The 25064-nt window shown below is 42.6% G+C and overlaps 1 protein-coding gene across 2 annotated transcripts; it reads left to right on the top strand.

Moving 5' to 3' along the window:
* The first annotated feature begins 476 nt into the window (after positions 1–476).
* Positions 477–19747, top strand: MCRIP1 (MAPK regulated corepressor interacting protein 1). Of its 2 annotated transcripts, none has more exons than XM_036757914.1 (5): positions 477–571; positions 17055–17147; positions 17297–17415; positions 18335–18436; positions 18735–19747. In XM_036757914.1, the coding sequence occupies exons 2-5, from the start codon at positions 17140–17142 to the stop codon at positions 18797–18799; spliced, it is 294 nt and encodes a 97-aa protein (XP_036613809.1). In that variant the 5' UTR covers positions 477–571; positions 17055–17139; the 3' UTR covers positions 18800–19747. The 2 variants fall into 2 exon arrangements, with proteins under 2 accessions (XP_036613809.1, XP_036613810.1); XM_036757915.1 differs by lacking the exon at positions 477–571 and adding an exon at positions 1360–1504.
* Positions 19748–25064: the final 5317 nt, after the last annotated feature.

Consider the following 25064-nt stretch of genomic DNA (forward strand, 5'->3'; position numbering starts at 1 on the left):
GAGCGGTGCTCGCGGACTCCCGCACGGGGGGGGGCGCTGTGGCTCTCTTCGGCTCCCCCGCCTCGGACCCCGCTTTTCTGTGCTGCCCCGCCGGGAGCTTGGCTTTTCTACAGGACGTTTTTGTGTTTTGTTTTTTTAAATCGTTGAATAATTTTTACTTTTTCAATAAATGTGATTTCCACAGACCACTGTTGCCTCTTTGCCCCGCCCCGCTCTTCCTGTCTCCTGAAGCCCGGGGGCTGGGAGGGTGCCCGCCCTAGACGGGACGCCCAGCTCCCGTTCCCCGGAGACTCTACTCTTCCGTTCTCTACCCGCGAGGGTCCGGGCTGCGCCGGGGCGGGGGGCGGAGCGTTTGGGGCGGGGCCTCCAGTCGCGGCCACGCCCCCTCCAGCAAACCTAGGGGCCGAGGTTACCGTGGGGCTACTGCTAGAGAGGCCCGCCCGGGCCAAACAATCACATGGGGGCTCTCCCCCCATCCTGCGCCTGCGCGGCCCCTCTGTCTCGTCACTTCCGGCCCGGGCCTCCCAGCTGGAAGCGGCTGCGGCGGTGGCGGTGTCTGAAACTGGGCGAGGTGAGGCGCCAGGGGGCGGCTAGGGGCCCGGGGCTGGGGGGCGGGACTGGGCTCGCGCCGGAAACCTGTGGGGATCGCCCCGCCCCTGACGCGGCCTGGGCCACGCCTCCTCCCTTTCTTCCCACCCCCCCCTTTATGTCACGATACGACCCCCCCAACCCCCGCACTGTCGCGATGCGACCGGCACGTCGCGTCGTGAGGTGGGTTCCGCCCATCCCACTGGAGAAGTCCTACCCCAGGACCCAAACGAGTGTACCTGTCATGTTGTATAACCCCTAACTGGGGGAGAGGGGACTCCCCCCCACCCCGGGATGAGATAGTTATGTCGCGACACCAGGGCACAGGCGATATAGTGGGGTGGTTTTCTAGAGGTTTAGGTCGAGGGCCTGGAATCGGACCGCCTCACTACAAGCTGGTACGTGGAAAGGAGCAGCTCTACCTGGGGATCCTTTCCATTTGGTTCTCCCCTTCCCCCAGCCAGGTGTTAGGACCCCCTGTGTCCACAGGAAATGTCCCCGGTTCCCTCCTCCTCTTGCTGATGGAGAAGAGGGAGCCGGCCAGACCCGGGGTCTTCTCCCCGTTGATGAGGTGCCACTTACCTACTGCTGGCCCTTCCAGAACAGTGCAACAGGGCATGGGGAGGCCGGCCAGACTTTAGGATACAGTATTCGTGAAACTCTCCCGCAATAGCAGGTCATCCCTGAAGACTGGCAGTGGGTGTCTGTCCAAAGCAGGTGCCTCCTCTCCTTTGAGGCGGAGGAGCCTCCTCTTGTACCTGTCTTCCGCAGGTATTACTACTCACTGAGGGACCAGGAAGAACCACTCAATATGAATCTGGGACCAGTCTGATTTTAGAAGGGACCCTAGACCAAATCCTTTTCACAGATGAGGAAAACGAGGAGGGTCTAGTGACTTTGCTGAGAGGCCACATAGGTAAGGGATAATAGACTTGGACCCCTAAGTCAGCTCTAGTCCAGTACCTTTTTTTGGTTACTCTTTGGGCAAACCCTGCTTTATCTGCTCTTATATGGTTTCTATTGTCACGGTCCCCAGGTAGTTTGACAAGTATGCCCTTTAAACTTCCTCATACCAAAGGGAGATTTATAAGCGCCAGGTGGGTGATAGAGCTGGCATCAGAACTCCTAGTGTTCGGTTGTTCAGATACCCTATTGGACCGCCACCCCTCCTCTCCCTGGGTGGCAAGGAAGTAGCGACAAGAGGTTGGGAAATTGGCAAGTGTTACTTGTGACTCCCGATACAGTATCAACTTTCTGATAAAGTTAAGAAGCCCTGTTGTTGCTGGAGTCTGAAGATCGCTTCAAGATTTAGTCCGACTAGTTTAAACTGGAATGTTCAGAGGCCTGGAGGCAGAATGATTTAAATATGTTCATATCAAATTACAAACCGTGTGTGATAACTACATGTAGTATAACCATATAAGTATATATATCATAACCATATATGCCCAGTTATATATAGTTATTATATATGATTTGTTTGTAATGCACTTTACATACATTACTTCATTTGATGATAATAGCTAGCATTTATCATTTCCAAAGGGATGTTTACTCATTTGAGCCTTACAACAATACTGGGAGGTCGGTGCTGTTATTACCCCCATTTTACAGATGAGGAAACTGAGGCAGGTAAGAGGTTAAGTGACTTGCCTAGGGTCAAATAGTTGGTGAGTGTCTGAGCAGGACTTGAATTGAGGCCTATTTGGACACCTCTAAGGGCCTTGCACCAACTGCTTGCACCAACTACCCACCTATTTGAACCTCACAACCAACTGTTTTTCATTGAGGAACTTAAGACCTAGAAAGATTAAATGACTTGCTAGGTCACACATAGCTAGAAGGTATCAGAGGTACAGGATTCAAATATATGTCTCTCCAGTCTTTGGGCCCTACTTTCTTCCCACTATACCACTGCTCCATTCTACTTATTAAATATCAGAATCAAAGCATGAATAATGTGGGTGGGAATCAGGAAACTTTGCTTCCATTTCTTCTGTCTTCTGCAAGGCAGAAGATGATCCTTATTTTATCGTTAGGAAGCATTTTTGAAAATGATTCAAGTTACTTGAGTTTATCTCCCTGTTGTGACCTTACTCACCGTGGGATCTCGAAAATATTGTTTAATTACTTTGTACTGGTTTCCCCAGTAAAGTTGCAACAGACCCCATTTGCTTCTTTCTGTCTTAGGAGGTCTTGAGGTTGTGAGAACATATGTGGAGGCTTTGAATGTGTGCATTCAACAAACATTGCCAAGTTTCTACTAGATGTAGGGCACTTTGGTAGGTGCCAGGAGATTTAAAAAAAATGAAATTAAACATAGTTCTTGAGCCCAAGAAGATTATAGTTTAGTAAGGGAGATGAGATGTGTGTGCAGATAACTGTAATGCAAATTAATATGGGTTAGTGTACAGGAGAAATCCTTATTTAGTTTTAAGAAAAGTTTGAGGAGGGAGTGGGACTTGAAAGAGATTTCAGTGGGAAGGGATCAGTGGGAAAGAAAGTCCATTTCAGGTATCAGGGACAGGAAGTGGTGTGAGCCAAGATAGGCAAGAGCAGAAAAAAATAGAGGCTTCTGAGGACTTCATTTTGGCTGGAGCTTAGAGTTTGTGAAGGAGAGTAGTGTTGATAAGGCAGAAAAGGTATATTGGATTCATTGTGGAGAGCTTTGATAATTGGGCAAGTTTTATTCTGAAAGCGAAAGGCAACAAGCCACTGAAAGTAATGCATCAAGGAGTGATGTGATCACAATAGGAGTGCTTTAGGAAAGTGAAATGGGCCACAGGGTCATGGATACTTGGGAGAAGGGAGGACAGGAAGACCAGTTGGGAGGCTCTCATGCAGGTTCATAAATTTAAAGTTGGAAGAGACCTTGAGGCCATTTTATACATGAGGAAACTGAGGTCCAGAGAGCATGAGTGAATAATGGTCCAAAGTCACACAGAGAGTAAGTATGAGAGGTGGGATTACAGAGGTGAGGGTGAAAGGTAATAAGGGCCTGAACTTGGATGAAAATAGATTTGAGAAATATTTCAATATTCAAATATTTCCAAGGTGGAACTGATAGGATTATTTTGATAATAAAGTTAAGAGAAAAGGCAAAGAGGATTCTGCAGCTTAGGATTTGAGTGTTTGTAAAACATAAGCTCCTTGAAGGCAGGAATTATTTTTGTCTTTGTGTCCTTTTAAAGTGTTCGTTGAACTGAACCAAGAAGATGATGTTTATTTTTGAACATCTTGAGTTTGAAATGTGAAATGAAATGAAATATCAGTTGTAGATAGATATCTAGCAGGCAGCTGGAATTTCAGGGTTGGAACTCTGGGGAAAGTATTAATTTTACATCTGGACTGGTATAACATCTCTGGCACAGAAAGTTAAATTACCCATTCTCTATGTAATCACACTGATGTAAGTGGGTCTCAGTGCCTGAAGACCTGCAGAGTGCTATAAAAGAGGTACACTGGAGGGTCAAGCTGTGGAAGGATAGGTAGAGGCTTCTTCTAGCAATTTTTTTTTGTTTCTTTAGATGTGGCTGTATACATGCTACTGTAATTCTCTGAGCCTTCATTTTGTTTAAAATTTCCTTTTTTATTGTCTATCAAGCATTTCAATAGGCAAAGAATAAGGAAGAATAAGGATTATATAAGAAACAACTTGTGTGTAGTTTATTTTTTTAAAAATAATTATTTGTGAATTGAATAAAGTAGTAACAAAATTGTTCTAGTTGTTTCCCCTTTCTGCATTTTTTATTTTTAAACTTTTATTAGTTCTCTTTTTGAAATGTTTTAAAATGTTCTGTGCTAAGTACTGGGGATTCAAACACAAAGCGAAAAATACTGCCTTCATGGAGCTTATAGTTATCTTAATTGAAAGCTTTTTTTTAGGAAGATTCATCTGATGGTAGTATGCAGGATGAATTGAGGGGATGACTGAGGCACTAGACAGAGGAACCTGGGAAACTATGTAAAAGTCTAAATCAGCCTTCATAGGATCGGAGATCCTAAGAGTAGAAGGGATCTTGGAGATCATCTAGTCCTACCCCTACATTTTGTAGATGAGGAAACTGACTGAGGTGGTAAGAGTGAGAATTAGCCAGGGGACTGAGGGTAAAGATAATGTTGAAGGAAGACTCATAGGGTTTGATGAAGACTGGATATAGAGGGCGAGGGAGAAGGGAAAAACTAGCTCCATAGTTTTGAATCTGGGCACTAGGAGAATCGTGGTGCCATAGTGGAACTGGTTTGGGAAAAAGGCAAATTTTAGACATGTCATTTTTTTAACTTTTTGTTTTATTTAAAGTTTTGTTCTAATTAACAAAAATCTACTTTCCCTTCCCCCCAACCCCATTGGGGGGAAAAAAAGGAAAACAAAATCTTTGTAACAATGCATAATCAAATAGAATAAGTTCCTGCATTGTCTACGTTCAAAAAATTTAAGTCTCATTCCCTCTCGAACCATAATTTATTATCCTATTGATCAGATTCTTAAGGCAAAATTGTTTTTTTTATAGTGTTATCATTGTATAAATTATTTTCCTTGTTCTGCTTACTTCATTCCATATCAGTTCATATAAACCTTCCCTGGTTTGACCAAAACTGTCCTTTGGCAATTATACTCATATACCATGACTTGTTCTGCCATTCCCTCATTGATGGGCAGCCCATAGTTTCAAGTTCTATCACAAAAAGAGCTGCTATAATTATTTTTGTACTTATGGGTCTCTTTCTCCTCCTTTGCTTTTTTTTTAAGGTATAGGTGTAGTAAGTGTTAACTCTGAGCAAAAGGGTACACACAGTTTGTCAGTTTGGGGGTGTAGTACTAAATTGCTTTTCAGAATATACCAATTCACAGCCACACCAACAAATGCTTCAAGGTGCCTGTTTTCTTTCAGTTCCTCCAACATTTGTCATTTTGCTTTTTAGACATATCAGTTTTGGAGAGATGGCACCAAATTCAATGCCTTAATGCAGATAGAAATATCCACTAGGCAGTTGACAGCATGATACTGTATAAAAATTTGAGAGTTATCAGCATAGAGTTGATATCGCAAACTGTGGGAGTGTTATGACACTTGTGAAAAGGAAAACATAATCTATTCTAGCCTGTTTTGGTTTTTCTCTCCTACATATGATACTAACTAGTTAGAGATGCCTGTCTGTGTCCTGAAAAAGCCAAGTGAGTGATTTTGAAGAAAGTAAGGGAATATGTCTTGGGGAATTTCTATGGGAATAAACTCTGGAATACTGAGGCCAGTTGGATTGTGGTTCTAAATAGTAAAAGAGTATGAAGAATAATTTATTTCAGTGTCTTCATTGAAGGCTGGGGTTTTCATGCCCCTTAACAGTGAGGTTGTATAAATTAGGCAGGCTGGGGAGATTATTTTTTTCCTTCCTAGTAGTTTTTAACCAGGGGTAGTGGTTGAGGCTCACAGAATTATTACAGAATGTCCCTACCAGTCAGTCAAAAAGCATTTATTACTGTGTTGTACCAGGCACAGTGCTAAGCACTGGGATAAAAGACAAGATGAAAATAGTCCCTTCCCTTAAGAAACTTAAATTCTAATTCCAGTTATTTATTTTTTTCCAGTTAATGTAGTACAATTTCTATTGTAGGGGTCTTTGAAATTTTATCTTATTTTTTTTTTTGTGCCTGTTTTTCCCTTTGGCTAATTCTGCTTTTCAAGGCATTCTTCTCCTCATTGGCTTTTTACCATTTGGCCTAGTCTGTTTTTTAAGGTGTTATTTTCTTCAGTATTTTTTGTGTCTCCTTTACCAAGCTATTGACTCATTTTTTCAGATTTTCTTGCATCACTCTCATTTTCTCTTCCCAATTTTTCCTCTACCTCTCTTACTTGATTTTCAAAAAAACTCTGCCTTTTTTTGACTCATAACCTTGTATTTATTTTCTTAAAAAGCCATGAGTTCCTCATTACAAAAAAAAAAATCTGTTGAGCTCTCATTGATTACTTTAGCTAAATGGAAATTACCCAAAATGTAATAGACAAGAGGAATCCATTAGTTACTTTTCCAAGGACAGAAAACGACCATTATTAGGGTCCACAAACAGAACTTGTTACTGCTGTTTAGTTATTTCAGTCATGTCCAACTCTTTGTGACCCTTTTTGGGGTTTCCTTGGCAAAGATACAGGAGTAGTTTGCCATTTCCTTCTCCAGCTCATTTTACAGATGAGGAAATTGAGGCAAATAGGGTTAAATGACTTGCCCAGAGTCACACGGCTAGTGTCTGAAGCCAGATTTGAACTCACGAAGATGTGTTTTCCGGACTTCAGGCCCAGTACTCTATCCACTATTCCTCCTTTTATTATTGTTTTTCAGGCATTTTTCAGTTGTGTCCAATTCTTTTTTTTTTCAGATTTTTTTTTATTTAATACTTTCAGTTTTCAACACTGATTTCCACAAGATTTTGAGTTACAAATTTTCTCTCCATCTCTTACTGCCCCCCCCACCCTAAGATGGCATAAATTCTGATTGCTTCTTTCCCCAGTCTGTCCTCTCTTCTATCACCCACTCCCTCTCCCCTCCTCCATCCCCTTTCTCCTTACTTTCTTGTAGGGCAAGATAGATTTCTGTACCCCATTGCCTGTATATCTTATTTCCCAGTTGCATGTAAAAGCAACTTTTTTCTTTTTTTTTTAAACATTTGCTTTTAGAACTTAGAGTTCCAAATTCTCTCCTTTCTTCTCTCCCCACCCACCCTCCTTAAGAAGGCAAGCAATTCAACATAGGCCACACATGTATCATTACGCAAAACACTTCCATAGTAGTCATATTGTGAAAGACTATATTTCCCTCCATCCTGTCCTTTCCCCCTTTATTCACTTTTCTCCCTTGACCCTGTCCCTTTTCAAAAGTGTTTGTTTTTGACTACCTCCTTCCCTAATCTGCCCTCCCTTCTATCACCCCCCCTTTTTTATCCCGCTTTCCTGTAGGGTAAGATACACAATTGAGTGTGTATGTTATTCCCTCCTTAAGACAGTTCTGATGAGAGCAAAATTCACTCATTCCCCTTCACCTACCCCCTCTTCCTTTCCATTACAATAGTTTTTTCTTGCCACTTTTATGTGAGATAATTTACTCCATTCTATCTCTCCTTTTCTCCTTCTCCCAATATATTCCTCTCTCACCCCTCAATTTTATTTTTTAGATGTCATCCTTTCATATTCAACTCACCCTGTGCCCTCTGTCTATATCTATACATATATACATATACATGTATATATACATATATATGTATATATATGTATGTGTGTGTGTGTGTATATATATATATATATATATATATACCAATATATAAGCCAATGAGGAGAAGAATGCCTTGAAAAGCAGAATTAGCCAAAGGGAAAAACAGGCACAAAAAAAAATAAGATAAAATTTCAAAGACCCCTACCATAGAAATTGCACTCCACTCCCAGCACCATATATATATTCCCTTCAACTACCCTAATACTGAGAAAGGTCTCATGAGTTACAAATATCATTTTTCCATGTAGGAATGTAAACAAAACAGTTCAACTCTAGTAAGTCCCTTATGATTTCTCTTTCCTGTTTACCTTTTCATGCTTCTCTTGATTCTTGTATTTGAAAGTCAAATTTTCTATTGAGCTCTGGTCTTTCCTTTTTCAAGAATGCTTGAAAGTCCTCTATGTTATTGAAAGTCCATATTTTGCTCTGGAGCATTATACTCAATTTTTCTGTGTAGGTGATTCTTGGTTTTAATCCTAGCTCCTTTGACCTCCAGAATATCATATTCCAAGCCCTTCAGTTCCTTAATGTAGAGGCTGCTAGATCTTGTATTATCCTGATTGTGTTTCCACAATACTCAAATTGTTTCTTTCTGGCTGTTTGCAACATTTTCTCCTTGACCTGGGAACTCTGGAATTTGGCTACAGTATTCCTAGGAGTTTTCTTTTGGGGATCTTTTTCAAGAGGCAATCGGTGTATTCTTTCAATTTCCATTTTACCCTCTGGCTCTAGAATATCAGGGCAGTTTTCCTTGATAATTTCTTGAAAGATGATGTCTAGGCTCTTTTTTTGATCATGGCTTTCAGGTAGTCCAGTAATTTTTAAATTATCTCTCCTGGATCTATTCTCTAGGTCAGTGGTTTTTCCAATGAGACATTTCACATTGTCTTCCATGTTTTCATTCTTTTGGTTCTGTTTTATAATTTCTTGGTTTCTCATAAAGTCACTAGCTTCCACTTGCTCCATTCTAATTTTAAGGCAGTATTTTCTTCAGTGGTCTTTTGGACCTCCTTTTCCGTTTGGCTAATTCTGCCTTTTAAGGCATTCTTCTCCTCATTGGCTTTTTGGAGCTCTTTTGCCATTTGGGTTAGTCTATTTTTAAGGTGTTATTTTCTTCAGTATTTTGGGGGGTCTCCTTTAGCAAGTCATTGACTTGTTTTTCATGATTTTCTTGTATCACTCTCATTTCTTTTCCCAGTTTTTCCTCTACTTCTCTTACTTGCTTTTCCAACTCCTTTTTGAGCTCTTCCATGACCTGAGGCCAATTCGTATTTTTCTTGGAGGCTTTTGATGTAAGCTCTTTGATTTTGGTGACTTCTTTTGGTTGTATGTTTTGGTCTTCTTTGTCACCAAAGAAAGATTCTGTAGTCATTCCTTTATCGCTGCTTGCTCATGTTCCCAGATAATTACTTGACTTTAGAGCTTTTTCCCAGGGTATTACTGCTTTCAGAGTGTAGAGTGCTTTGTCCCAAGGTTCAGGGGTTTTGGGCTGCTGTTTTCATAGCTACTTGTATTCTGAGGTGGTATGATACGCCACACCAGTGCTCTTCCTCCCCCAAGAACTGCCAACCAGGACTGCGACCCAAATTCAAGCAGAGCAAAGCAAGAGAACCTTGTCTCAGCTCCAGCAAAGCAACCTCTGTACTCCTGCTCTGATCAGCCGCTTGATTCCTCCCACAGTGTGGGCCTGGGGCTGGAAGTAGCCCCTGTGCTGGTGCTGTTGCTGCTGCCACCGCTGCTGCTGCTGCCACCACTAACACTACTTCCACTGCCCCAGGGCTGTGGCCAGACCCTTCACTTTCCTCACCCAGATTTAGCAGTTTTCCCACTGACCTGCTCTGTTGTCTTTGGTGTTTGTGGGTTGAGAAGTCTGGTAACTGCCACAGTTCAGTGATTCAGGGCCCTGAGGCCTTCTCCGCTGGGCTTATTCCATGCCTGGTCTGTCCTGGTGTGGCCCCCGTTGGGCTGCACTCTACTCCCAGCATGGTGCCATAGACCCTTCCCAGCAACCATTCAGGCTGTCTTGGGCTGGAGACTTGTTTCCCTTTGTTATTTTGTGGGTTCTGTAGCTCTAGAATTTGTTTAGAGTCCTTTTTTATAGGTGTTTGGAGAGATTTGGGGGAGAACTTAAGTGAGTCCCTGTTTTTAAGCTGCCATCTTGGCTCTGCCCCCCCCTCAAAACCCCTTTTGAGTTCTTTCATGGCCTGAGACCAATTCATATTTTTCATGGAGGCTGTGGATGTAAAGGAGCTTTGACTTTGTGATCTTCTGAGTGTATGTTTTGACCTTTCTTGTCACCATAGTAACTTTCTATGGTCAGTTTTTTTTTCTGCTGTTTGCTCATTTTCCCAGCTTGACTTTTAACTCTTTGTTAAAGTAGGGCTCTGCTTCTAGGGTGGAGGGCAAACTGTCCCAAGCTTTAGGGGTTTTGTGCAACTGTTTTCAGAGATTCTTCTACAGACCTGTAAGTTTTCCGTTCTTCCAAGGTGGAATGATCTAAGGAGAGGTGTGTTTACTAATATCCTGACCTGAAACTTTGACAAGGCTCCTTACTCCACTGTGGCTGCAAGGTCTGGTGTGCTAGTGGTCCTCCTCACCCTGGGATTGCTACCCAGGACTGTGACCTAGATCCAAGTATTGGCAAAGCAACAGAGTCCTGCCCCAGTGCTAGCAAAGAGACCTCTTTTATCTCCTTCTGACCAGTTTTTCAGCCCCTCTTTGGGCTGAGAGCTTTGGAAGCAGTTGTTGCCACTGCTGATTCTGTGCCTCCCACAGCATGTTCCTGGTTTGCTGGGGCTGGGTCTGTGCTGGTGTAGCCTGTGCTGTACTGTGCACCACTTTCACCCAGATGTGACAAACCTTTCCTGCTGACCTTCTAAATTGTCTTTGGCTGGAAAATTATTTCACCCTGTTCTTTTATGGGTTCTGATGCTCTAGGAATTGTTTTATGGCATTATTTAAAGGTGTTTGGAGGAATTTTGACGAGAGCTCAAGTGAGCCTCAGCTTTTTCTCTGACATCTTGGCTCCACTCATCATCATACTTAAAAAAGTTGAGAACCACTGTTCCAGTGCTTCTCATTCATTCCTTGTTTACCTGTGACTAAACTTCCATGGTTGGAGGCAGTGTCAGGTTGTAGGAAAACCCATTGGGGCAGAGAATAGTTTTTCATCCTCTAAGTCTTTAACTAATTTAAAAAAAAAATATTTATTTTTAGTTTGAAACATTCAGTTCCATAAGCTTTTAGTTTAAAATTTCTCCCCTTCATATACATATGTATATGTATATACATATATACACATACATACATACATACATATATATATGTGTGTGTGTGGTGTGAATGTATATATGTGTATATGTGTGTGTATGTATGTATATATGCATTTGTATATATATATATATACAGAGAGAGAGAGAGAGAGAGAGGGCACAGGGTGAGATGAAGATGAAGGGATGATATCTAAAAGAAATAAAATCAAATTAAGGGATGAGAGAGGAATGTATTGAGAGAGGGAGAAAGGGAGAGATAGAATGGGGTAAATTATCTTGCATAAAAGTGGCAAGAAAAAGCAGTTCTGTAGGAAGAGAAGAGGGGGCAGTTGAGGGGGAATGAGGGAATCTTGCTCTCATTGGAATTGACCTGAGGAGGGAATACCATACACACTCAATTGGGTAACTTACCCCACAGGAAAGAAGGAGGAAGAAGATAAAAAAGGGGGGATGATAGAAGGGAGGGCAGATGGGGGAGGAGGTAATCAAAAACAAACACTTTCAAAAAGGGACAAGGTCAAGGGAGAAAATTGGATAAAGGGGATAGGTTAGGAAGGAGCAAAATATAGTTAGTCTTTCACAACATGAGTATTGTGGAAGGGTTATACATAATGATACGCATGTGGCCTATGTTGAATTGCTTGACTTCTTAGGGAGGGTGGGTGGGAAGGGAAGAGGGGAGAGAATTTGGAACTCAAAGTTTTAAAAACAGATGTTCAAAAACAAAAAAAAAAGTTTTTGCATGCAACTAGAAAATAAGATACACAGGCAATGGGGTGTAGAAATTTATCTTGCCCTACAAGAAAGGAAGGGAAAAGGGGATGGGAGGGGAGTGGGGTAACAGAAGGGAGGGTTGACTGGGGAACAGGGCAACCAGAATATATGCCATCTTGGAGTGGGGGGGAGGATAGAAATGGGGAGAAAATTCGTAATTTAAACTCTTGTGAAAATCAATGCTGAAAACTAAATATATTAAATAAATTAAATTACCACCCCCCAAAAAAAAGATTTCTCCCCTTCCTTCCCATCCTCCCTCCCCAGGAGAGCATGCAATCTGATATAGGCTCTACATATACATTCACATTAAACATTTTCACATTAGTCATGTTGCAAAGAAGAATTATAACCAATGGAATGAACCATGAGAAAGAAGAAACAAAACAAAAGAGAGAGGGCAAATAGTATGCTTCGATCTGTATTCGGACTCTGTAATTCTTTCTCTGGATGTGGATAGCATTTTTCATCATGAGCCTTTTGGAGTTGTCTTAAAACCTTGCATTGCCGAGAAGAGCCAAGTCAATCAAAGTTAGTTGTCACACAATGTGACTGTTAACTATGTACAATGTTCTCTTGGTTCTGTTCCTTTCACTCAGAATCAGTTTCATATAAGTCTTTCCATGTTTTTCTGAAGTCTGCCTGCTCATCATTTCTTATAGCACAATAGTATTCCATTATATTCATATACCACCACTTATTCAGCCATTCCTCAATTGATGGGCATCCCCTCAATTTCCAGTTCTTTGCCATCACAAAAAGAACTACTATAAATATTTTTGTACATATGGGTCCTTTTCCAAACTCATTTTTAATAGAAGTGTTTCTTCATCTGTGGAAAGAACCACTAGTTAAGGGAAAAGAAAGGGTTTAGTGTAGGATTTCTTAACTAGAGATCCATGGATAGATTTCAGGGGGTCAGGATAGGTAAAAAATTACATCTTTATTTTCACTAACCTTTTGATTCCTTTGTGATCCTATGTATTTTATGCTTTTAAAAATATTATTCTAAGAAGGGGTCCATAGGCTTTACCAGACAGCCAAAGGGACCACCACAACAAATAAGGGTAAGAACTCCTGACTTATTGAAACAGTAACATATAATGAAGGCTGCAGAAGGATTGGCTCTGAGTCTCTTCTGTAGACTGGAGTCATCAGATGAGGTTGCATCACAGTACTAGGTATTAAAAAGGAGAACCCAGTAAGTAGAATCAAGAAGAGATACCAGGCAGGATATCCTGCTAGGAGACACATTGAAAGCTAGTTCAGTGAAGAGTTCTTGTCTTTATCAGGAGACAAGAAAGGAGCATAAATAAATGCTTTCTTCATTAAGTCAACAAACATTTTTGAGAACTCACTGAGCACCCAACACCAGAGATGGAAAGAGAATTTACATTAAAAGTAGAACATAGCCTTGGTCCTTCAGTTTATGGGTTGAAAAAAAATTGAATTTAATGAACAGCAAAACCCTCGCTAAATAGAACAGGAAAAGATTATATGTAAAAACATGAATTTCTATTACAGCTTGCTTCCCCCCCCAAAAAATATATAATAAACTCTACATATTACTTTCAAAACTGCCATGCTTGTCTGTGTTTTGCTTCTGAACTCTGAGAAACTTGTGTTTTGATTGGGAAGCTAATACACATGAGATAGTATGTGGGTACTTAAGAAGGGCATTGACAAACTGGAACACTTCCATCAGAGACAGGCAGAATGATGAGGGGCCTCAAAAGCACATATTGACAGAACTGAAGATTTTTAGCCTGGAGAAATGAGAACTTGGAATGTGATTACTGTTTTAAAACATTTGATGGGCTGTCATGTGGAAGGAGAATTAGATTTATTCTGTATGGCTCCAGAGAGTAAAACTAAGGATAATAACAAGGTGGAAGCTATGGTGAGGCAGATTTCGGCTTTATATTCACAGCCTCACAATTAGGGTTTTCTGAAAGTTGGAATGATTTGCTTTGTGAGGTAATGCATTCTCTGTCATTGGCAGTGCCCGATTAAAAACCTGTCAACTTTTACTTGGACTAGATGACCTGCATGGGGTGAGAGATTGGACTGGATGACCTTTCCAGGTCCCTTCTAACTCTACACTTCCCTGAGTAAATATGCTAAATTGTATGATTTATTCTTACAAATGCTACAGGGAATTCAGCAAAAGGAGTTTTTAAAGGGGCAGCTAGGGTGGCATAGTGAGTAGAGCAGCCACCCTGGAGTCAGGAGAACCTGAGTTCAAATGTGGCCTCAGACACTTGACACATGTACTAGCTATGTGACCTTGGGCAAGTCACTTTACCCCAATTGCCCTGCCCCCAAACTGCCCCCCCCAAAACAAACAAAAGAAAGGAGATTCTTGATCCCTACTTCTTTCTAATGCCTCTCTTCTTTCTCACCTTACCTAATTTCTCTCATGTTCTTAGGTTTATGTTTGTACAATAGTTTGGTTTAATGTAAATTTTAAAGTTGGGTAGTCATGGTCCCTGGGTGGAGAAAGCCCACATCTGCTTTCTGCCCTTATTATAGCCTTTCAGATGCTGGCAGTTTTATTTTAAAGAAATTTTTATCGACACCTTTTGTTTTATTTACACCACTTCCATTTCCTAATATGCCCTTCCCTTTTCCCCACCCAGAGAGCCATCTCTTAAAAAAAGAATAAAAAAGAAAAACAGTTTAGAAAAAATAATCAATAGTCAAGTTTGACAGCATATGCAGTGTTGTACTTCTATAACTCTCTGCAAAGAGAGGAGGAAGCTACATTCGCCTATCTTTTGCTTGTGTTCAAGCTCGTTCTTTATTATTACTCAGTGTTCAGTTTTTAGTGTTTTGGGAGGGTTGTTATTCTTTCTGTTTACATTGTTATATTCAGTGTGCATATTATTTTCCAGTTCTGCTTACTTCATTGTGCATCAGTCCATATAAGCCTTCTCATGCCTCAAAAACAAGTCTGTTTTCATGGCTTCTTACAGTCCATTGTAAAATAGGATTAATAAATATTCAGTCACATTTATGTACCACAATTTGTTCAGCCATTCCCTGATTGATGATTACTGATTTTGTTTCCAGTTTGTTCTTTGCTACCACAAAAAATTGCTTCTATAAATGTTTTCATGTATATTGGAACTCTCTTCCTAACTTTGATCTTCTTGGAGTATATGCCTATGTGCAAACACCCACACAAGCGTGATTTCCCATCTAGAGATGTACAAAGATAGAAAGAGAAGTGAAATTCTCACTCTACTCCTTTTTCTCTACTCATTCCTTGCCCCTTTGCCAGTGAACTCTTCAAGGGCAGGCTAGATCATGTCTGTGTCCCAAGTAGGGTATCAAAATGGGGGCATTGATGGCACCAGTCCTGTTTGCCCTGGGTGCCATCTCCTGGGGTGCATTTTTTCCTAGGTTGTCATCTTAGATGCTGTTCAGTCAGTTCACCCCTTCCTCTGCCTTCCCTCTATAACTAGTATAGTGCTTTTATTTGTCTAGCTGAATTGAGAACTTCCAACTAAAAATAGCCATTCCCCTAGCCTATGGAAATCCCCAGAGCAAAAGGTAGTTATAAATACTGGTCAGTGACAGGATCCCACTAGGTTAAGCCCTAAGTAGGCTGTTGTAATCTTACTTTCACCCTCCCCCTTCTGTTTTGCCCCGACTGAAGCCCAGTGGGGCTTGTTTCTCTGACTTCAAAGTCACCCAGGCCCGAATGGACAAGGTCTTAAGCTACTTAAAAAATTGGTAGAAAGGGTTGTTAGGCCACTTCTGGTGGTCTTTGGAAGATCGTGGAGAATGAGAGTTATTGGAGAAGAACAGATGTCCCAATTTTTTTTAAAGGAAAGTAATAATCTATGGACCATAGTCTACTGTGTTTGACTTCAATTCCTGGCAAAATTCTAGAAGGTGTTAGAGGGATAGTTAGCAAATATCTAGAAAAAGAAACCCTGATCAGAATGAGCCGGCACGGTTTCATCGTCTGCCATAGTAACCTTATTATTTTTTTCTGTTACTGGGGTGGTTAGATTGGTAGATCACAGAGTGCTGGAAGAGATGGAGAGAAGCGGATAGATTAGTGGTGTCTAACTCAAATAGAAACAGGGGCCACTAAAAGGTACTTAAAGATCTCTGTTGGCTGTATACTGATGTAGAAAACCACCTATTAGTATTATGTGTTTTATTGTATTTGAATTTATTTTGTTAAATATTTTCCAATTACAATTTAATCTGGTTAGCACCAAGTTCAGGAGTCTTGTAGGCTGTGTGTTTGAAACCTCTGGGTGTCGGTCTAGATGATAATACAATTAAGTGGATTCAGGTGGTTGAATGGCCAGATCCAAAGTATCATTTTTAATTTTTCCATATAATCTTGGAAGGAAGTCTCATGGAGTGCTCTAGGGATCTTTGTAAGGCAAAACTTTTTCTGGTTTTTTTGGCTTTAAAAAAAATTTATTGTGATCTTAGTCATGAACAGGCACACACATTTCAATATACAAAGAACAGTATGGGAAAGGATTATGGAAGGCAAAACTTTGTAACAAATAAAGCTGTCTGAAATGGAATGAGCTGCCTTGGGAGACAGTGGATTCTCCTTCACGCAAAGGCTTGATGATACAGGCTGGGTATGTTGTAGAGGGTGTTGTTCAACTAGGGATTGAATTAGGTTGGCCCTCTGCTCTCTTGGTTCTAATTCCAAGATTCTGTGTTTATGTCTGATTTTCCTTTGCTAAAAGGGGGTGGGGTGGGAAGGAGAGCATATCTCACCTTGCTCAGCCAGTGTTCCTAAAGTACTTTTCTCCTCTCGTGTTTCACTAATAGTAATATTCTCTCTAAATACATCCATCCTTTCTACTGCTCCCCCAGCCTTGGATCTTTCACTGACCTTTTTCATTGAGGTGTTTTTTTTAACTGCCTTACCGACTAGATTCCAATTCATCCCCTGTTTCAGAAAGAGCTGATCACTGGTCCTTTCCCCAGGCCCTTCTTGCTCCCTGGTCAGGACCCCATGCTTGCTGATTACATTGCCCATACTAACAACATAGACATAAATGCCAAGAAGGGAAGCGAGATCTCCAGCATCGCACTGGTTCACCTTATTATTGCTGTAGGCTACTTCTGGAGGGAGACAGTTGCCTGCATTGACACTTGGTTTTCCTTCTCTAGCTTCCAGAGCTTCCCAACAGCAGACTGAAGCCAAGAAGGAGACCTAGGCTTTTGAGTTGAGTGATTAGACCAGACACCCCCAGCTATGACCAGGTGAGACTTGTGTCATCTCCACCACAGAGACAGACCACAGCTCCTGACTCTAGGGCTTTTCTGGGTTATGAGTCTCCTTGCCCATGGTGGGAGGTGGCCCCCAAACCCTGCCCTTTACCAGACACTTACACACAGGTATTTGTCTCCAGTTCCCCTGTATCTAGAGTTGTCTATAATGGCAAAAGGAATAGTAGCCCCCGGTCTCCGAGCAACAGCAGTGAGATCTTCACTCCAGCCCATGAGGAGAACGTTCGCTTCATTTATGAAGGTGAGTCATCTGACCCTTATCTCAGGGTCCCCACCCTTATGTCATTATCTCTGTGATTTTTCTTTGTAAACCCTTCTCCTCACTGTTCAGTGCCTTCTAGTTCTAAAGAACAGCCTCCCGTAGAGGAGATTTTTCTCTCCTCCTGTCCTCCCTTCTGTAAGGAGATCCCCACAATGTTGGAGTCACTCAGATTCTGTGATGGATCAAGCATCTCTTATGTGCAATGTCCTGAATTAGTTCCTTTGAGAGAATCCTCAAGAATGAATCAGGCTCTGGTCACATTCAGTCCCAGATACTGACTGTGTGGCCTAGGTGAATCATTTAACCTCTGTCTCCCTCAGTTTCATATAAAATGGGGTTAATAATAGCCCCTGCCTCCCAGGGTTGTTGTGAGGAGAAAATGAAATCATCTTTGTAAAGCACTTGGCAAACCTTACAGCACTATATAGGTGCTAGTTATTGTGTGACCTTGGCCAAGGCACTTTACTCCTCTAGTGTTAGTTGTAAAATGAAGAGATAGGACTAGGGGATCTCTTTATTTTTATGTTCCGTGAGCCTGTGGTATGGTTAGTACCTTCAGATAGCTTACATCTAGCTAGGGAGACAGGAAACACAACTATGATCTATAAAACATGGCAACGAGTATGGATTAATATCCTGAAAACAAAGTACATAACGGTTGAGAGGGAACAGTGAAGGATTAATTTTAGTGCATTACTTAGGAAGGGCTTCCAGGAAGAGGTGGATTGTGAGAGAGATTGCTTCATGGGCAGGAGGCAGTAAAAGCAGCTTTCCCTGACTTGTAATTTTAACTGTCATGGCAGAGGATGTGTCAAATCTAGACAACCAGACTCCAGAGGTTCATACTGCAGGCATCTTGAGCCTTGGTCCCTAACTTCTTGTTCCCCTTCCTGTGCAGCATGGCAATGTGTGGAACGAGATCTCCGGAACCAGATGTCTGGCAGCGAGCGTGGCCTGGTGGAGGAGTATGTGGAAAAGGTCCCTAACCCCAGCCTGAAGAGTGAGTGCCCCCGGAAGAACAGGGGGAGGCTACTGAGTCCTAGCTTCCCTTCTGAACTCAATGAGAGCATTGGTCACTTAGATGCAGGGCTAGGAAGGAAGTACTTGAGGAAGTGCTTGCTTCCTCTTTCAGAGATCTGGTTGAAGGAGACAGACTGAATCTTCCCACAGGGGCAGCTTGGAGACTGGTTTCATACAAAACTGGGATAGAATGGATCCTAAGGTTTCCTTAGGGAAGGTGGGATTAGACAAGGGATCTTCTTCAGAAACTGACATTCAACTCCCTCTGCACCCAACAGCTTTCAAACCTTTTGACTTGAGTGACCTGAAACGCCGGAACACACAAGATGCCAAGAAGTCCTAAGGGCAGTGGCCTGGCTGCTCCCTTCCTCCCCATGGCCTCTGGAAGATTGACAGTTGCAGAATTTATGTTGGTTTTTCTCCCTCTCCTCTGGGCCCATCTCCCTGGCAGGGCAAGTAAAGAGCCACGCTCATGTTGGGCTGAGTACCTGCAAGGATGGACTTGATTGGCACTCAAGGCCCTCTCTCCCCTGTTCCTCCTTCCTTTTTCTTTAGGGAGGTTCCAAGTTTTTACTGTGACTTGGGGGACTTGGCCCCTGTCGCCACCCATCCTCTCTTCCTGTACTCTAAACCTATAAGTCTCTGGAGTTGCCTAGCTCTGTCTGCCGTCCAGGCAGCCTGGAGCCCTCATTTTCCCTCTTTGGCTTTTAGATGCCAAGGCAGTTGAGCATGGCAGCCCTCCCATCTCTCCCTACACTTCTGAAATAAGGTGGAAGGAGCAAAGGACAGATGGGGGGATGTGGGGCCAGTGCGGGTTGGATCAAATTGGTTCTCTAAGGTGGTAAGGTTAAGTAGTGGTAGCTCCATCCTCCCACGCACAACCTGGTTCTACTGTAGACATCTGCTACTGCCTCTGTCTTGGGCAAGCTGGGAAGTCTCCATTTTTCCTTTCCCAGATGTCCAACTGAGGCCCTTTCCCTGCTTTCTAAACCCTGTTGGCCCCAGGTCCCTCATACCGGGGTAGCCCTCCAGGACCCATCCCTTTGGGGTTATCAGGCAGCCATGCCAAGTCTCTCCTAGACCAGCAGCCTCTCTCCCTCAGGAGTCCCGTCCCCTGAAGCTCAGCAGCTGCTCTTGTTCCCTGGTCTGTCCTATTCCCAGCTGGTAGTTTTACTGAGAGGGTTACCAGTAGTTCCCTTTTTTCTTTCTGTTACAGTTCGAGAGCTGAGTTGTTTGCCATTACTCTGTAGCCTGAGGAGCTGTAAATAAAGATGGGGTTAGGCATTTGGAATGTGCCTCTGGCTGAGTTTGTAGCCCCCTCTATAGCCAAGTTGGTCAGGCCTGATATTGTTTCAGATGCCTACTCAATACTCGACCTTGGGTATCAGGCCATTTTTCCTCTTAGGCCTTGGGCTGGGCAGCCAGCATGAGGCCTCAGCGGGTGGTAGAAAGGATCTTTTGGAACTGTATCTTATTTCTCAAGAGTGCATTGTCTTTTTTAGGACTTTGGAGTTGATAAAAATGAAATTAGAGGTTCTGGGCAAGATCACGAGAATCCACATGTTGTGAGATGTCAGTGTCTGTGATATATATATGCTCAAAGAGTCTGTGCTTCCCAGCAAAGGAGTTATGAAATCTTTTCTTCTCCCATGATACTTACTGACTAGGCTTTTCATTAGAAGGTACTGGATCTGGGATCGGCCTCTCTTGGCCAATAGTGACCCCTGCTCTGGCTCAAACAGTGGCAGGAATGGGGAAGGAGCTCCCCACTCCTTACAGCGGTACCAGCTTCACTATTAAGCCCAATTTGGTTTTTTTGGTTTCATCTTCTCCTGACCCAGCCTGACTCACTTAGTTTAGGAGGAAATGTCACTGGAGAGGGAACAGTAACTTTCCTATGTGTTTGGGCTGGACTTTAGAGATGAATCTTTTCTATAAGAGAACAAACAAAGTTCTAGTCAGAAGATCTATACCTTCTGACATCTTTTCTTTGAACCTAGTAGAGAAACCTGTGGCTGGGAAGCAGTACCCAGTCTGAGGTTTGGGTCCTCAGATTGTCAGTAGGTTGACCTAGAAACATCCCCGTCATTTTGGTCTGTCCAGACGTGGAACATTCCTCTTGTCTCAGGCGATTGAATTCAAACAGGAATTCTCTGTGAAGATTTATTTCAGGAATGCCCTTTCCCGGAATAGTCTCCTCGGACTTGAGTGGCATCTCAGGCAGTATCAATGCAGTCACCTTCCCCCAAGCTTAGGCTGACAGCTGAGGCCCTGTGTGCCTTGCCCTGAATCCCAGCTCCCACTCTGTGGCCACCCTTGCTGTCAGGCATGGCTAACCACAGGGAGGGGAGGTCTGAGAGCATGGAGGGAGGACAATTTCGACTCCAGGCTACCCTGGGACATTGGGATAAGATGATGATGGGTTTGAAGCTGGAGACACAGTCAGAGGAAACTGAATTCCAAGAAGCTGGAGTTAGTCCTCTTTGTACTTTCATAATACTTATTGTTGGGATCCTAGAGCTGGAAATTACTTTAGAGATCTTCTCATGTAACATATGGGAAGTTGAGGCCCAGAGCAGGGACAGAGGTAATGTATCTAAGATCACTGAATGAGATAATGACAGAGCCAAGACTAGAACCCAGGCCTCTTGACTTCTAGTCTAGCAGCCTTTGTACTCACCGAGTAATTATCAGATTGGTTTGGTTTCCTGACACCAGACTCTGGAGAACAGAGAGGCAACGACAACCTGGAGGCCTCTCCTGACCATCAGCCTGGCACTCGAGACAGCTCCTTTCCTGCCCATGGACAACACTGGATCCTCAGGGATCCTTTTACTCACTTTCTCTGCTAAACTTTCACCAAGTCCTTCGAAGCACTTGCCAGCAGTGAGACACAGTTTCTCCACTCCTGAATGTTCAACTGCCGTATACTGCTGGAGAGCATCCTCAACAAGGGATTGAATATTGTCAGTTCAAAGAATATTTGATATTCCAATGCACTATGGTTAGAACTGGTTTAATAGATGCTAAAAAGCAACAACTTCAGTTTAGGTAATGGTTCAATAAAAGAATAAAGTTTAGCAAAAAAAAAAAAAAAGAATGTGGTTCATTTCAGTTTAGGGGTTTACAGTTAGGTGTAGGCCAAAGTCTTACCTAGAGCTGATGACCCCAGTCACTGCAGGCTATGGACCAGTGTCAGAATCACCAATTCCCATATCTGTTATCCTCAACCTTTACTCCTAGCTGATAATCCGCCATTGATTGAGAATTGAAAACATGGGGTATAAGCTATTAATTCATCTGATTCTATGATTCAGTTCAACAAGCAAGTATCCACTACATGACCAGCGAGCGTCGTGCTAGTTACTATAGATACAAAGACAGAAATGAAATATTCTCTGCCTTCAAATAGCTTACATTCTACTGGGGAGGCGACAGCATGTATACACATAAAACACAAGTACTCTGAGGAGAGAGCGCTCACCAGGGTGATTAGGAAAAGCTTCCTGTAGGTGATGCTATCTGGGCCAAACCTTGCTGGGAGCCAGGGAGTTTAAGAGGTAGAGGTGGGCTGGGAGTACATTTGCTGGTTCTTTATTCATGTCAGGCCCACTAACCTTGGGGGTCCCCATCGCTCTGTCCCTTTTCTATCTATCTGGTTCTGGTGATCTCATCAGTTGTCTCTATAAAGTGGATTGCCAGATCAATATATCCCATAGGCATCTCAAAGTCAACATATTCAACCTCTTTTCCCCAGCCCCTCCCCTCTTCTGAACTTCCCTATCATTGTTGAGGGCACTACCATACTCCCAGGCTCAAAATTTCTGTATCATCCTCTAATTGTTCTCATTTACAACATACATCCACTTGGTTGTTAAATCTTGTGATTTCTACCTTTACAACTTCTATCTCATCCCCTTACCTCTACTCCAGGAGTTTGGTACCTTCTAACCACTCCACTGTGTTATCACAGTAGCTTTCACATTAGTCTTCCTACCTCACATCTTCCCTCCTGTCACTGCCTTACTCAGTAAACTACAGGGGCTCCCTATTACCTCTAGGATCAAATATAAACCTCTCTGTTTTATGTTTAATGCCTTTTTTAATCTGGCCCCTTCCTATTTTTTCCAAGTCTTTTTTTTTAAAGCTTTTACAAAAGGGTTATTTATCAAGAAGATAAGGCAGGAACAGAAAGACAAACACATCCTCCTGAATCAGGGGCATCCTGCATCACCACCACCGCCTCAGCCCCTGGGAGGAGTGGGCTCATATTTGAGTTAGTACTTCAAAGTATTTGTCCCACCAGTATCCCTTCCAAATGTGGCCTACCTGGTGCATGAAGTCCCTCCGTTCCAGAAATGAGCATCTTGGTGTCAGTCCTTTGTTGGGCCACGTCAAGCAAGTTGTTTGACCCTCGTTGGGCTTGGCTCCCCACAAACTCTTGCATGTATACATTCCGGTTGCTGGATCCCTAGTGTTCTGATCTTTTGAAGCTCACAAAGTTGTAACCTAGTCCATTCCATCTCTACTGTTCCTTTACTTAAGGCAGGAAAGAATAAAAGACAACAGAGACAGAGCAGCAGGGCCATGTGCCCATGGCTTTATGTTGATCAGGGTAGGGTTAAGTAGGCTGCTGATGCTAGCTCTCTCTCCATCTAGGCCTCCTTACTCGAAAGCAGCCAAGCAGGAAAGAACCTTTCCATTTTTCTTACACTATACTTACATCTACTCCACAATCCAGCTACACTGGCCTAATTGCTGTTCCTCACACATGTTAAATTCTATCTCCCATCTTCGTGCCTTGGCATTGGTTGTCCCTATGCTTAGAATGCTCCCTCTTCTCACCTCCCATTCTTAGCTTACTTGGCCTTCAAGTCTCAGCTCAAATCCCACCTCCTGCAGGAGCCTGTTCCCTATCCCCCCCAGCTGCTAGTGCCTTGCCCTCTGAGATTGCCTCCCATCTACTCTGTATATATCTTATATTTATCTCCATGTTGTTTCCGCACGTTAAAATATAAACTCCTTGAGGACAGGAACTTTTTTTTAACCTCTATTTGTATCTCCAGTGCTGGGCATAGTGCTTGGCATATTGTAAATGCTTAATAAATGCATTTGGATCGACTGATTGCAGGCAAGGGGATGGTGAATGCAAAGGTATGAAGATAGGAGATAGAATATTGAGTTCAGAGAACAGCCAATAGGCCAGTTTGGCTGGAACATAGAAGGTGTACATAGGAATAATCGGAAATGTTGGAAAAGTAGATGGGAGCCAGGTGGTAGAGGGTTTTCCATTCCTGGCTGAAGATTGTATTTTACCCTAGAGGCAACAGGAAGCCAATGAAGATCTTTGATGAGGAGAATAACATGTTTGGACTTCTTCATATTTATTTTCATTTTTGGCTGTGTGGTGGATGGATTAGAAAGGGGAGAGAACTGGAATTGAAAGCCAGAAGATCAATTAGAAGGCTTTTGTAGTAGTCTTAAGTCAGAGGTCATGAATGCCTGAGCCTGGATGGTGGCCGTGTCACTGGACAGAAGGACACCAATGTAAGAGATGTGGGAGTAAAATCAACAAAGCTAGGTAATAGATATGGGAGGAGAGTTGTGAGCCCCAGGCACTGAAAGGATGGTGGTACTATCAATGGAAATAGGGATATTTGGAGGGAAGGTCGGGTTTTGGGAGAATATATAATTCTTAGGGCAACTAGTTGGCACAATGGATAGAATGGACCTGGAGTTAGGAATACTCAGCTTCCTGAGTTCAAATCTGGCCTCAGACTTCTATTAGCTGTGTCACCCTGGGCAAGTCATTTAACCCTGTTTGCCTCAGTTTCCTCATCTGTAAAATGACCTGGAGGAGGAAATGGCAAACCATTCCAAGATCTTTGCCAAGAAAACCCCAAAATGGGGTCATGAAGAGTTGGACCTGACTGAAAAACGATTGAACAAGTGTAATTCCATTTTGGATGTGTTGAATTTGTGGTGCTTATGGCCCCTTCACGTGGCAAGATGTCTGGGGTATATTGGCTTGGGAGCTATGCACAGAATGGTAATAATTTAATTTGTAGGAACTGCTTTGCTCACCCAGAGAGAGAAGAGGGGGAACAAAAGGACACATGCAGATTTACTGGGTAGGAGATGGGTGATGATCCATTGAATGATGAGGGTAGGGAGAGAATAGAAGAAAGTAGTATCATGAAAGCCAAGGGGGAGGAGAGTATCCAGGTGCAGGGGAATGGTGAAAATGTGTCAAAATCTATGGAGAGGTCAAGAAATGTGAGGACAGAAAAGACCCCTGGATTTGGCAATTAGGAAGTTGTCGGTAACCCTGAGAAGAGCTGTTTCAGTAGGAGGAACTCAGATGAGTACAGGCATATATATCTCAGTGATATTGTGGGTTCAGGCCTGTACCACTGCAATAAAGCAAATATTGCAATAGTGGGAGTCACATGAGTTGGTTTTGTTTCCCAGTGCATATAAAAGTTATGTTTATACTATATTGCTGTCTAATAAGTGTGCAATAGTATTATGTCTAAAAATGTACAATAATTTAAAATAATTAAATTTAATTAATAATTTACAAATACTTCATTGCTGAAAAATGTTAA

Source organism: Trichosurus vulpecula, chromosome 4 (assembly GCF_011100635.1).
Source record: "Trichosurus vulpecula isolate mTriVul1 chromosome 4, mTriVul1.pri, whole genome shotgun sequence".
Lineage (NCBI taxonomy): Eukaryota > Metazoa > Chordata > Mammalia > Diprotodontia > Phalangeridae > Trichosurus > Trichosurus vulpecula.

Bases quoted from the DNA above. Each gene is read 5' to 3' on its own strand.
- MCRIP1 (XM_036757914.1), top strand. The intron at 17,416-18,334 runs GTGAGTCATCTG...CTTCCTGTGCAG, and splicing joins CGTTCGCTTCATTTATGAAG to CATGGCAATGTGTGGAACGA. The intron at 18,437-18,734 runs GTGAGTGCCCCC...TGCACCCAACAG, and splicing joins CCCTAACCCCAGCCTGAAGA to CTTTCAAACCTTTTGACTTG.